The sequence below is a fragment of the Hyperolius riggenbachi genome, chromosome 6 (genome assembly GCF_040937935.1).
Source record: "Hyperolius riggenbachi isolate aHypRig1 chromosome 6, aHypRig1.pri, whole genome shotgun sequence".
NCBI classification, from domain to species: Eukaryota; Metazoa; Chordata; class Amphibia; order Anura; family Hyperoliidae; genus Hyperolius; species Hyperolius riggenbachi.
Window position 1 is genome coordinate 31,194,928 of NC_090651.1, and position 15,024 is coordinate 31,209,951.

Sequence of the window (15,024 nt, forward strand, 5' to 3'; positions counted from 1 at the left end):
GGTAATCCCAAGTCAGGCTCAGGACGGAAATCTGCATCCTAGAGCAGTAATCCCGTGCCCGAGTGATGCTGGACATACACAGCATTTTTTTTCTTCTCAATCGAGCCACTGATGGCTCGATTGATCATTTCCGACAGGTCCAATCAGCGAGGCGCTCGATACCCGCGGGCGGACATTGGGAAGAAACTGAGCGGAAGATAAGGAGCGCCTGCAGGGACGAGCGGGGGTCGATCCAGGCGGCTGCAGGGATGCGCCGGGATCAGCGGCTCGATCCCGGCGCATCCCCGCCAGTGAGCCAGCGGCTCGATCTGGCGCATAAATCTCACCGTGTATGCCCAGCATGAGTTATGCTGGGAATACACCATACAATTTTCTGTTAGATTTACCTGCCAGACAGATGAAGTTCAACACGTTGGAAATGTATCTATCTTACTATCTATCTGCCGAGCAATTAGGCATTGTTCTACTCAGCAGGAGATAAGCAGAAGACAATGCACCAGAGATAATGACCAGTCTCTAAAGAAAATAATCTAATTATGCATTCTAACAGAAAATCTAACAAAAAACTAACAGAAAATTGTATGGTGTATTCCCAACATAATATGCAGGAGCTGATGCAGATCTCTCTGTAGTATGTTTTTTTTCCCCTTGTTTTTAGGGTCTAAAAGCTTGTGAAACAAATTGCATGGCCTTTAGAGTAATTCTGGGAATAATAACACCAGGGAGGTTAAGGGAACACAGTTTCTTTGTTAGTTTGTTTCAAAGACCCTTCAGGCATAGTCATTTCAGCCCCTCGAAAAATCAATCGACAATTTCTGGAATATTATACAGGTCTCTACACTAAAACGGAAGTATCAGGAGGGGTGGAAAAATTATAAAAGATATAAAAACCCAAAACTAATTATGGACAAAAAAAAGAGGATTAAACAAGATAATTACCCTACAAGAGGTGATAGATGCGATAAAATCGTTGTTACTACATAAATCAGCTGGCCCAGACAAATATAGATCGGAATTCTTATAAGGATACAAGAAGTGAAAGAAATGATAGATTTGCTTACCTAGGGCTTCCTCCAGCCTATGTGTTCCTTGCCGCAGTTCCACTGTCAGCCACTCTTCTGGGGTACCCTCTGTAGCGAGGTACCCTTCTAAAGTATGCGCCCGCGCAGGACCACGAGGGGTTGGTGACGGAACTGCTGCGAGGGACACAGAGGCTTCTAGGGGTCGGAGGAAGCCCCTGGTAAGTAAATCTGCTATCATTTCTTTCACCTCATGTATCCAAAAAAAAAAAAAAAAAAAAGTCTCACCAATATGGTCAGTGGTATTTAACCATATTCTGGAGAGAGGACGTTGGCCTATATCAAGCTATAGAATAACTGTTCTGTCTCACCTATTTAAAGGAAATCTGAAGTGAAAATTGCACTTCAGGTTCTAAACATACCTATGGAGAGGGAAAGCTCTGAATACCACAGATATTTGGTGGCCCCTCCATCTCGTTGTTCCTGCTCTGTCCCCTGTGGAAGTCATTCAACATGCTAGGTAGAATCGCTCTTCAAAGCTCCTTATGGAGCCTTCATAATTGCTATCATCCTCGAGTAGTTTCGAAGACGAGCACATCCATACTGTTCACCCCCCGAGTTCGAGCTTGGGCATGCACATTATGGATGCACTAGTCCTCGGAGCTCCTTGTGGATGAGTAGTTCTGAAGGCTGCATAAGGTCTGCCTAAGACCTAGAAGGCGTAGCTTCCACCAGGGACAGATCGAGGAGCGACGGGACTGACCATGGACCGGGAAGGCTCTGTAGAATTCCCTCTACATAGGTGCGTATCTAAACTGAAGTGAAATTTTCACTTTAGATTTGCTTTAAAGAGCTCACAAGGCCAAAAAAGAAACGTAGATTTACTTACCTGGGGCTTCTTCCAGCGCATAGAAGCCATTGGAGTCCATCGGCAAAGCTCCGGTACTCTCCAGGGTCCTGTTGGCAGCCAGTAAGAACAGTCGACTCCAGATGGGTTAGTGCATTCCGCACATGCGTGGATGTGCGTCTACCTTGCATGAGAACGCATCAGCGCAGTACACTCAAGGACGTTGGCGCGGGCGTTCATCCGTACATGCCGAGAAAGCATTACAGGCTGCCAGTGGTACCCCGGAGACTACAGGAGCTCTGCCAAGGGACCCAAATGACTCTTATAGGGACTGGAAGAAGCCCCAAGTAAAACTTCATTTAGTCAGAGGATCAGCATTTAAGTCAGAGGATCAGCATGACAGAAAAAAGTCGCTATCATTATTGAATAGGTTGAATAGGGATGGTCATCAAGATGCAAATCATTCCACGTCTATGCAGTAATATGCAAATTTACCCAGCTTAAAAATGGATCAGTTGAATCATGCGAAGATGGAATATGATTGGTCCCTCAAGTCAGGACTATTTGCATCTCATTAACCATTCCTAGCAGTCAGCAATGGGAGCCTTTGTGTTTTTCTCAGCACAAGTTTTGTTTCTGCCCATCAGTTTCCCCGCAGACAGCTTCAGCAAGCCATGAGCACACTCACCACTCGTGACCGTCCGAACACCGATGGCGTGGAGACTTCAAACAGTCGCGCACAGCACGCAGCATTTTAATGGGTCATTACTGGTGCTCCATTGCGGCTTGGCGAAGAAAAAAAGGTCAGATCATGGAAAAAGGAGATAAAGACTCAGGAAACGCTGCAGACTTGAAATCCGATGCTGGATGGAGGAGTCTTCTTTGAAGGCTCATAATCCATTCTAGAGAGCAGATCCCACGATGGGCACAAACCACGGTAAATGCATTGCGGTCTAACGGGCGGAGATCAGAGGTCTCCTGGCTCCTCGGCATACGGTAATGCCAGTCATTAGCAGGTCAGGAAGACGCTGCCTTCTAGACTCTCAGATACAGCGGCACTAAGCACAGGAGCTACAAAGCAGTTAATCACAACTTCACACCCCAGAGACTTGTGACGGAAATCACAAGTGACTGCTAAGCTCGACTTTCACAGCCGCAATGTTAGCACAGAAAACGTGCTACTGGCTCTCCTGGCCCGCAGTTCTGTGTCACAGCGCTATATGTAGGTTTTCTATAGGTATTTAAAAATAAATGTGTGAAATAGACCAACTTCATACAGATATTTTCATTGCGCGTTTATGCTGTGATGTTATGGAGCGACTTGCTTCTCTCTGCAGGAAATCCTGCTGAACCCACAATGTCTTGTCCTGCTTGCCATCTCCTCCCACAATGCTTGCACCCTTCTCTCTGTCCATCTGCCTAGGCACGTAGAAGAGGCCAAAGTATTTCTCGCAATTAAGGGACACTTTAAGGGATACTTAAAGGAATACTTAAGTGAAAAAAAAATGATCTTTACTCACCTGGGGCATCCCTCAGCCCCCTGAAGCTGTATGGTGCCCTCGCAGCCCCGCTCCGATCGTCCTGTCCCCGCCGGCGGCTACTTCCGGGTTCGGTGACTAAGCGCTAACAGTGATATATGCATCACTTTTATTCGTATTTTGGATTAATTTAGTGCCCGCATCTTCTGTGCTGCTGATACTTTACAATGCACAGAGAGAAGTTTTAAGGTTCTGTCCATAAGACATGAGAAGGGTGGGAATAGACAGGCCTGGCCTGATGGACCTCCAAGAACTCAAACATTTACAGTAGAACATTTCTTTACGCCTATGACGGGGACACACACAAATGACCTGAGAAGAAGATGGAAGCTGCCATATTTATTTCCTTTTAAACATTGCACATTGCCTGTCTGTCCTGCCGATCCACTGCCTCTAACAATTTAACCACGGACCCTGAAAAAACATGCAGATCAGATGTTTAACTTAATTCGCCACATGATCGTTTCAGGTGTTAGATTCAGACACTACCGATGCTTGAAAGATCAGCAGGATGCCAGGCATGTGGTATTTTTTTTAAAGGGGTTCTCAGGGGGGGGTTGTGGGAAGTCTACCGGCACACTGTAGCAGTTATGTCCCACGCCGGTCCTCCAACGATCCGCCGTTCTCCGCCGCCGGCCCCGGTCTAACGCGGCATCCCATCTGACAGCGGCTGCGTGGCTGCCTGTGTGCTCACTCTGGCGTGCGACATCGGAAGCTTACTGCGCCTGCGCAGTAAGCTCCCGATGACGCGAACAGGAGCGAGCAGTTTTCGTCTTGTTAGACGAATAATTACACGGTACCGGCGGCGGGGAACGGGTGATCGGAGGACGACTGTGCAGGACATGACAGCTACAGGGGGCTGGTAGAAACCCCAGGTAAGTGTCAGATTTTATTTTCAAACACCCCCTCCCCCCCTCTCAGAGAACCCCTTTAAAAGGAAATAAATATGACAGCTTCCATATTCCTCTCAGGTCAGTTGTCCTTTAAAGAACAAGTGACACCCATGCTAACCTAGAAATAAAAAAACACATATATAAGTAGATAAATACTACCTCTACTTACATAACAGATGTATTGTGCTGTCCCCGTAATGATTCCTGTGAATTTTACAAAGGAAAAGCAGAAAATCCTATTCTAGGCAGTGGCCATCTTGCCAAGCTAATGCTGACATCATATCCTCCCTGACTCTTCTTTTCCCCCCTCCCTTCTCTTGCTCATTGTGTATTCATTAGCTGCCCTCCTCCCAGAGTCTTCAGACACTCCCACTGAGGTGTATAGTAGGAACTGCACTGACTTATTTACACATCCAATCACTGAGTCACCTCAGCCTTGTTTGCAAACACAAGTGATCAGAGGGTGTGTCTGATAAGGAGCTAGGCAGTGAAATAAATGGAAGAGGAGGAATATATATTATAGATAAAAAGAACTCCCAGCATTCAACTCTTTGGCACTAGGGCCAGTGCTCCTAAAGTATGTGATAACTCCAAACCATAAAAGCAGAAAAGTTTTGCAAGTTTTGAATGCAGGATTAGCATCTTTATCACTTAATACACTTAGACCAGTTGTTGAAATTTGATTTTTATGGCGACAATATCGCTTTAAAGGATGACACAGCCCAAAGGCTTCGGTAAAAATGGTAGATGCAGTGGATAGGGGGTAAAAAGTACATACTGGCTGCTCCTCTTGGTACCCTACGTCTGCCGCCGTTCTTGCAGTACATGTGCCGGTGTCCCGGCGACTTTGCTGACCTCTGCGCCGGACATATTGCGCCCCGTGTGCGCAGTATGTCCTTGCCTCTTTGCTTCTGTCCGGCGCATAGTTACGGGCTCAGAAACACACTGACCCACCAACCACCCCCCCCCCCCCCGCCTCCCCTGTGCTGCGTGTGCACTCCACTAAAGCAAGAGTCACATGCTAGGTGGAGTCGCGCTGGATGCTAGCACTTGGAGTGAGTTTAGAGGGGAGCATGATTTTGCACGGGGGATTTGGTTTCAATATCAGGCCCTTTTTTTCAGCAGCAATGGCTAAACAATGTAAAACTAAACATGCCCAATAATATATTGTTTAGCCATTGCTACTGGGAAAAAAAAAAAAAAAAAAAAAAAAAAAAAAAAGAAGAGTGCCCGCTATTGAAAGTAAATCCCCTGTGCAAAATGCCCCCCCTCTGAACTCATTCCAAATGCTAGTAGTGGCTGGATAGTGTACTGGTTAAGGGTTCCGCCTTTGACATGGGAGACCAGGGTTCGAATCCTGGCTAGGTCAAGTACCTATTCAGTAAGGAGTTCAAGGCAAGACTCCCTAACACTGCAGGGTGGCCTCCTGAGCGCGTCTCAGTGGCTGCAGCTCTTGAGCGCTTTGAGTCCGACAGGAGAAAAGCGCTATACAAATGTTCGGATTATTATTATTATTATAAATGCTACCATCCAGCACGACTCCACTTAGCATGTGACGCTTGCTTTAGTGGAACGCACATGCAGCACAGAGGAGACGGAGGTGTCAGCGTGCTTCTGCGCCTGTAACTATGCGCCGACCAGAAGCGAAGAGGGAAGGGCATACTGCGCACACAGCTACTGATTGGGATGAAGTTCAATGCATGGTTACAGTTTCGCTTTAAAGAGACACTGAAGCAAAAAAAAAAAAAAAAAATTATGATAGAATGATTTGTATGTGTAGTACAGCTAGGAAATAAAACATTAGGAGCAAAGCCATGAGTCCAATATTGTTTCCAGTACAGGAAGAGTTAAACTCCAGTTATTTATGCAAATAAGCCATTGAGCTCCACAAGTCTGCAGAGACCTCTGTCTTCTGAAGGTTGTTATCTCAACTGTCAGTCACTATATTGTTTTTTTCTTCTGCACAGGACAGGTCAGAAGTTCACAGCCTGCTCTGTAAAAATCATTTAGAATGCTAAGTAGTGTGTAGAGTATGATGCATTGTTATAAAAAAAATAAAAAACACTATATAACAAAAATATGAGAATATTTTCTTTGCTTCTAATATTCTAGTAATTATTCGTACTACACAACCAATTCGTTATAAAAAAAATGTTTTCGCTTCAGTGTTTCTTTTTAAATTCACTCAATTATAAATACCAACAAGGGAGCAATAGAAGTACAAATACTATCACTATAAAATGGTAAATTTGCCCTCTTCAGTAAAGTTAGGCAGCACTGTGCAATAAAACATAAAAATGACGAACAGCATCTAAGGGCCAGAATATTGTTTCAGAGGAGTTTTCTTCAAGGGACTCAGAATTTTTTTGTTTCGTTTTTATTTTTAACAAGGCAAGCTATGCACTTTCTAGACACGTCCTTCTGTACTTGTTACCTGAGAAATTCCTCAGAGACTCCGTAACTAGGGAGCTGCTCCATTAAGTCACTCTGCACCTAGAATGGCCTAACCGCCTCCTCTGCTGAAATCACAGCTTCAGTCAACAAGCTGGGCTCATTATCACACCACAAGCTGCCTCATGAAGCAATCAGCTGCAGCTCCACCGCTGGAGGAACTCGAGATTCACTGACTTCAGATGATGAGGAGTCTACTAATAGAGAGACCTTCTGACTGGGGCGCCAAAAGCCACAAATTGCTGCTTCCTGTCCTAGATATCACCGATTAAGATCTAATCAACCGCACAACCACAGCTGATCTCCAGGCAAACATACAAACACCACACATTGCAGTTCTTTATTTAAAAATAAAAAAAGCACAACGCTTTTAAAACCACAATTCAACCTCAGTAGAACTCTGGGTGGTTAAAGTGGAACTATGGCGAAAGATTGTAAAATGTAAAATATTTGCAAACAGACAAACAAGCACATTTTTTTCAGAGTAAAATGAGCAATAAATTACTTTTCTCCTATGTTGCTGTCACTTACAGTAGGTAGTAGAAATCTGACAGAAGTGACAGTTTTCGAACTAGTTCATCTCTTCGTAGGGGATTCTCAGCAAGGCTTTTATTCTTTATAAAGACATTCCCTGAAAAGGATTTATACAATGATTCTGGTCAGCTTCCCTGCTCGCTGCACAGTTTTTGGGCAGTTGGACAGAGCAACTGCCATTCACTAAGTGCTTTTGAAAATAAAAAAATCCCTGAGAATCCCCCCCCCCCCCCCCCATGAAGAGATGGACTAGTCCAAAACCTGTCGCTTCTGTCAGATTTCTACTACCTACTGTAAGTGACAGTAACATAGGAGAAAAGTAATTTATGGCTCATTTTACTCTGGAAAAAAAAACACTTATTTGTTTATGTTTGCACATTTAATATGCATGCCAACAATGTGGATCGTTAATTTAAAAAAAACCTTACATTTTACCTCTTTTTTTGCATGTAAAACTTTAGCAGAGGGTATTACCCTACCTCCAAGGCCTGCTCAACCACAGAAATGTCAGACAGAAAAGGACTGATGTAGTTATTTAGTGTACACATTAGCAGAGAGCAAACAAAAAGCTTTCATCTGTAGGGGAGCAGGTATATTAGACATTGTACTTCAAAGAGTTTATAGAAGCCACAGATGCTATCTTCACACATTCCTCTATATAAAAAAAATTGGTATTTAGAAGCGGAGGGGCATGGCCGCTCCTATAAATTTTTAGAAACCAGGGGGAAAAAAGTGGTGCTTGGTTCCCTTTAACAAGCCCAATGGTGGGATGTTGCTGTACAAGTTGGTGATTTTACCAGATAAAGAATTCTACTCCCAAAATGTGGGTAGCAATACTTACAACCACCGCCCGAGCATGCGTGAAATAACCCTCCCCCGCTCAGAGCTCCAGGTCTGCTGTGCAGGTGCTGGTTGGTCCCTCTGCAATGCAAATGCCTGCCATGCAGTACTGCTCTGCAACTCACGTCAAGTCGCCTCTGCATCGTTGTAACCACTTCCTCCAAATCTCATCACACCGCGGGTAGTGTGGGTGGCTAGTCTCAGAGACTAATGGCCACTGCAACTGGGGAGTAAAGTTACATACTTGCCTCAGTAGAACGAAGTCCCTGTTGACCACCGTTTCTTGCTGGGACCCTCTGAAAGCTCCCAGCTGTGATCCTGTACTTTAACAAGCGCAGCCGTACTGCACAGATGAAGTATGACTCACACTTACACAGCAGCGCGGAGCCGCCGCATGTACTCTGTGGAAAAATTCAAAGCCTTTTGGCTCCATGACACTGCACAGGTGCAAGCTATTGCCTGCGCAGTGCATCTGTGCTTCTTCAACAGGCCTTTGCCAAGAAGCTTCGGAGAGCCACAGAGCAAGAACAGAGTGGAGGGAGACAGGAAGAGATGCTGGATTATTAAGAGGCTTCCTGCCACTGAGGTAAGTACCCACTTTTTCGCTTAGGCCTCTTTTACACTATTCGCTGAAAAACTGATGCGTTTTAACCTTCTACAGCAGAGCATCGTGAAAAGGCTTTCAGCTGAAACACGTAGAAAATGAATCGAGCCATAGGGAAACATGGACATCACCTTGCACATCAGTTGTCCGTTCAGTCATAACTGACAGCAACTAATTTAGTGTAAATGACCAAAAGGTAGACTTTAACCACTTAAACGAGACTAACAAAATTTTCAGGCATATCTCTTCTATTCTATAAGTTCCTATACCTGTTCTAATGTGGTCTGTCTTACTGCAGCCTTTCCTAGTTGCACAGTGGCTGCATTATCTCTGTTATATGATCTAATCTTCTCTCTTCTGTCAGCTCTGTCGGGCTCAGGCAGGATGGTGCTGCTCTGCTGTGATAGGTAGAAGTTCTACACACCCAGTCCACACCTCCTCCAGGCTCTGTATGAGTCAGACTGAGCTTCTCTCAGCCTATCACATGCTGGTTAGCAGCCATGTTTTTTATTTGTAAACACTGCCTAAAACTGGCAATTACAAGCCAGGATTGCAGCAGGAAGTGGCAGAAACAGCAAAGAGGGGCCCAGGAGAACATAATGAATAGAATGGTATGCTTTTAATTATAAGAATTTTAGAGTACAGATTCTCTTTAAGTACCAGCCGTCCCTTTTAGGTCCAGAGACTACTGGTACAGAAATGGCGGAATCCCGCCGCACGTCGGGAACCTGCGCCACCCCCTCTGCCGTCTCTATGACGGCTGAGTTCCTGTGAGACGGCCAGGAGCCACTTTCATTGGCTCCCGACGCTGCCTATCAATGTAAGCCAATGGGAGCTGCTTACGTGTGTGGGTGAGCTGCGACGGGAGACAGCGGGGATTCAGCAGTAAGATCGGCAAGAGCGACGCGCAGCGGCGATGAATTGGAATGTACGCCCTGGCAGCCATCAAAACAAGGCATAGATTTCAATTAGCGCAGTCCGTTATTAGTTAAAAAAAAAGCTTAGGTACGCTATCTAGTGAAACAGAACATAAACAGGGAGTAAAAACATTACACAGTCCCATTAAGCAAAAAACAGCTTTGCAACACAATCCAGATGTAGGTGACAATATCTATATTGTATACATTTTACATCCACAACTTGCACCCACCTCTGTAGTTCAACTATTTCATTGCTTAAGGAGTCCAGCTCTTTAATGGCAGAAAAATCGGCAACAGGGCTGGGAGCAGATGGTGTCTAAGGAAAAATAGGCAATAGATTACATTACTGAAACAGAACTCAGATAAAAGGTCACCCAGCACACAACAAAATCACAGCAATGTTTGAAGTCCTACCTTGCAAAATGGTGATAATTAAACATTGCCTATTGCAGGCATGGTTTCTGGACCTCTTTCAGGTGGGCGGGCCTATCAGTGTTTCACCAAGGCTCAGCATAACGATCACTGATATCTATATGCTTCCATTGCTACTAGCTGCAATCTCTATAAATAAGCCTTTGCAATACGCAGCTCATTTGACATTTTGTAGGAAAAGTCCCCTGGAAACATTATATGCTGCAAAGTGTCTTTTTTGCTGATAGTCAATTCCAGAGAAAAAAAAACAAATTAGAGTTTAAGAAAGTGAGGTAATGGTTTAAAGTGAACCTGTAGTGAGGAAATGCACTTCAGGCTAGATATATACCCAAGTAGAGGGAAGGGCTCTGGATACCATTGAGCCTTCTCAGTCCATCCCCTGCTAAGCCAAATAGCTCTTCAGTCCACCTCGGGCAGCTTTTGGCACTCGTCACATGCCTGAGTAGCTCTGAAGGCTGCCCAAAGAGTACTGAAGACCTGCCTGAATCTTTGATCCGGTTAGCCTGAGGCTGTGCTGGAATAGATCCCGCGGCGATTTGGGCATTAAGGGGCCCACATATTACAGTAGAACCTTGGAGAGTAACTTGCTTTTAAAAGACACTGAAGTTTTTTTTTTTAACCTTATTTTCTTCAGCATTAAATTCTAACCTGATTCACGGCATCCCCGCGATAGAACTAGAGATTTAAGGCCCAGAAATAGCCCTGCAAAGTTCCGGGGCTCACAGATTTTGCTTCCTGGTAGAGGCAGAGTTGTGAGCAGTAGCTCTGCCTCCTCTCCAGTCAATCTTCATCTCTCCCCGCCCCTCTTAGTGAAAGAAAACAGAGGGCGTGGAGAGGCGGAGATTGACTGGAGAGGAGGCAGAGCTACTGCGCACAGCTCTGCCTCTACCAGGAAGCAAAATCTGCGAGCCCTGGAACTTTGCAGGGCTATTTCTGGGCCATAAATCACTAGTTCTGCCGCGGTGATGTGGAGAATCAGATTAGCATTTAATGCCGAAAAGGCAGGGCTGCCATCAGAAATTTCTGGGCCCCATACTTGGCAGACCTACAGGGCCCCCCTCACTCCAAATAACAATCTGATAGGTATATTGTGCGGGGGCAGAGCCACGGTATGTGGGGTAGGGTCAAAGCAACTTGCTTGTCGCCCATAACACCCTCCCTCCTGCATTGATGCGTGTTCACCAATCACGCAGCAGGGAAGAGGGAGATGACCACACAACTCCTGTTATGCCACAGTAGAATTGCCAGCAGAGGCTCGAGTGGCACTTCCACTGTTTGGGCCCCAGACCCTTCCTGGGCCCCATACTACTGTCCCTCTTGTACCCCCCTGATGGCTGCCCTGCGAAGAAGACTGGATAACAAAATAAGGTAAAAAAAAAAAAAAAGAGACATCAATGTCTCTAAGAGCGCTTTGCTATACAAGCAAAAAACATTTTATTAAATTTTGACTTGATATACAAGCGAAAAAAGTATCTATGCATCACGTCATCACAACTGAGCCGATAGTTCTCTCTGTGACACTGCAGGATTGTACTTAAAGAGACACTGAAGCGAGAAAAAAAATATGATATAGTGAATTGGTTGTGTACTATGAATAATTACTAGATTAGCAGCAAAGAAAATATTCTCATACTTTTATTTTCAGGTATATAGTGTTTTTTCTAACATTGTCATTCTATAATATGTGCAGATTACACAACACTCGGCAATCAAAATGATTCTTTCAGAGCAGTCTGTGAAGTAATGACCTCTCCTCTAGCAGAGGAAAAGTAAATAGTCCAGGAACAGTTGAGATAATAAAAGTCAGATAACAGCCCTCTCCACGACTAACTTAGTCGGAGAGCTTAATGGCTTGTTTGCATAGAGATAACAACTGGAGTTTCTCAACTCTTCCTGTACTGGAAACAATTAGACTGATGTATCTGAACTTAATGTTTTATTTCTTAGCTGTGCTACACATACAAATCATAATATCATTTTTTTTCGCTTCAGTGTCTCTTTAATTGATTGTAGACACTGTGCAAAGCCACATTTCCATGTAATCCTCAAAGGTAACTGTTATTGGATGAGTTCCTTGTTAAAGCCACACAAAGGTTGGGGTGAGCCAACATATGGCAATGGCTCTGTTAGTTATAACGAAAGTCTTGTTTACATTTGTATTTAATATATATATTACTACAATGGTTTTTGGATTGGTTCTTATGGGGAAATTCGCTTTGATATAAAAGAGTGCTTTGGATTACAAGCCTGTTTCCGGAGCGAATTATGCTTGCTAACCAAGGTTCCACTGTATTTACATTACATGGTTCAGGGTGGGGCAGGCTGGGGGCAATCAAAGCATCCGACACGTCAATCTGAAGGGGGCGGGGCTGACGCCGTGTTGGATTATTTCCAACCATGGCACCACTATTGGCAGCCATTATGCTCCTTGTTGGATTATGTCTGTCATCAGAGCTGGAGGGGAAAAATCCAATGTCAGACCAAAGTACAATATTTTCATTTTTTTCCGATTAAATAATTTAATTTGATTATATAATAAAGATTTTTCCAACATGCCTGATCAGATTTGTATCGAAAAAAAAACCGGTATAATCATTCGTTTTTCTAGATCGACAAAGATTATTTTCAACTTTCATTTGCTTCAATCATTTTGGTCTATTAAACGAGAAAATTTTATTTTTTTGATACCGTGTATGGGCACCAAAAGGTCTGACAATGATATTAAAGGGCTGAAATCCATTTTATAGACAAGGTGTGAAAATACTGCATCACCAAGGAGAAAACTCAAGAGAAAATTGCATATTTGCCTAAAATTTTGACGCATTGTTGGCCTGGGTGCACCGCCAAATCCGACCACTAGAGGGAGCATCTGTCAAACAATCTGCAACCTCAAACTACTATCACTGGAAGGATATTGTAAACAAATACAGTCACATGTTAATATATAGACCATAGTACACATTAAAAAGGGGGGGGGGGGGGGAACAAAACAAAGACAAATGTGAAAAAAAGAAAAGATAAATTGTTCGATATAATTGTAATGTATCATCAAATGCCACAATGCTGCATAATAAATACGGGCCAGAGATGACATCATGCAATAGACTCAATCATAAAATCATGAGCAGGAGGGAAAGAGGGCCAAAAATCCAGCTGGCTTACAATCTGAGTAAAAGTAACAATAACAAAGTGCTCTCCCAGAACATACATTACAATAACAGAACCATCCGGATATGACCACTGGCCAGCCTCTGCTGGGACATTGCACAAGGACTGGAAGCCCACGAGACAGAATTGCACAACAGCAATCACTATGACCAAATGTTCCCTACAATGCATGGCTGGGAGAACTTTGGACCTTTATAAAAACTATGAAAAAATAAATAAATAAAAAAAATAGGGGCTGGGGACATCCTGGTCTAAAATAAAAAATTGCCATTACTGTAACTTCAAAACTAATGCAGCAAAAATATTACGTTTTGCAACGCAAATAGGCACAAACATAACATTAAGGGCTCTTTCACACTACAGCCCTTTTTCAGTGTTTCTACGCAAAGTCCAAACTTTGCGTTCACCAAGGTAAAATAAAAGTCCATAGACGCTGCGTTTCGATGTGTTACGGTACGACGCACCCGGGAGCATTTTATCGTTGAGAATCGGCGTTTCTCCGTCGGGTTAATTGATTACTACCGCCGCTACTCAGCGACGCACCGCAAATTCCCGACGACACGCCGCAGCCTATTCAAAGCGTGCAGGAAACTGCTCCTGCACACGTTGTTAATGTGAAAGAGGCCTGACCAAACCTGATGGAACTTTCATTTCCGGTTCGATCCTGTAAGTTTAGCATCAGTTTTACCTGACTGACCAGCAATGTATACCTTTTATGTGCGAACAGTCATAGAAACAAATACAAAACAGACAAGGCCCAGAAATGTACAGGATTTATAGAAACACATACAAAACGGATGCCAAATGTCAAAAACTGACAGGACTGGACACCTTGTTATGTGTGAACCCAGCCTTATAAAACCAGCGTACATTCTGTATATCATTTTTCTCTGAATATTTTCCTTGGTTACATGAACTTGAATTGTGTCAATAAGCATATAATGAAATCTTGTTATGTGTTGTGAATATACAATCTCCTATTGACTTTGGAGACCTCTTATGTTTGCATGCTGGGGTCAGATCATAGCACACATTATAAAGCATTTTCTCAAAAGCCATAAGTTATAAATGTGCAAGACATGAAAACAGCAGCCATCCAGTGATACAACTCACATATACATTCACAAGCGTGCTTTCAATTTAGGTAGAGAAAAAAAAGCATTAATCACACACAGAGTTCAACATGCAGCAGTTACTCTGGGGACATAGGATTCTTAAGGTGGCCACACACCATACAATTTTTTACATTTCTTTTCAATTCAAGGATTGCAATCAATTTTTCTGATTGATTGAAACACACACACAAAAAAAAAAAAAAAAAATCACACGGTCAATTTTTTTTAACTGGCTCCTGTGTGGCTACCTTTAGGCCTCTTTCACAGTGGGACGTTGCGTTTCATGCTACGTTAAAGTCGCACAACGTGCCCCTAACGCAGCGCATGTAGGTTATAAAATTGGACGTTATTTTGCACTGCGTTGTGTCTCTTGGTGCGCTGTTTTCGTTGCATACTGATGGAACGAAAACGGCGCATGCGGTACATTTAAAAAAAAATTACTGAGCATGTGCAACACACACATTGCAGCAAATGTATTGCTAAACGCACAGCATGCAGCACTTTCTAAATATTGCTACACGTTACACACAACACAACGTGTGCACTGTGAATGTCGCACAGACTTTGTATTGCTGTGCGATAGTCTGCATTATAATTTTTTTATAACGTGCGACTTTAATGTCCCACTGTGAAAGAGGCCTTAGGCTCACATAGGCCCCATAG

The 15,024-nt window shown here is 43.7% G+C and overlaps 1 protein-coding gene across 2 annotated transcripts in view; it reads right to left on the reverse strand.

Annotated features, from left to right (window-relative positions):
• EPS15 (epidermal growth factor receptor pathway substrate 15) overlaps positions 1-15,024 on the reverse strand; it is a 176,766-nt gene that overhangs the window by 74,765 nt on the left and 86,977 nt on the right. For both annotated transcript variants that reach the window (XM_068239066.1, XM_068239065.1), the window contains one exon: positions 9,877-9,962. In XM_068239066.1, coding sequence (XP_068095167.1) covers positions 9,877-9,962 — 86 coding nt within the window. The remainder of the gene's footprint in view (positions 1-9,876; positions 9,963-15,024) is intronic.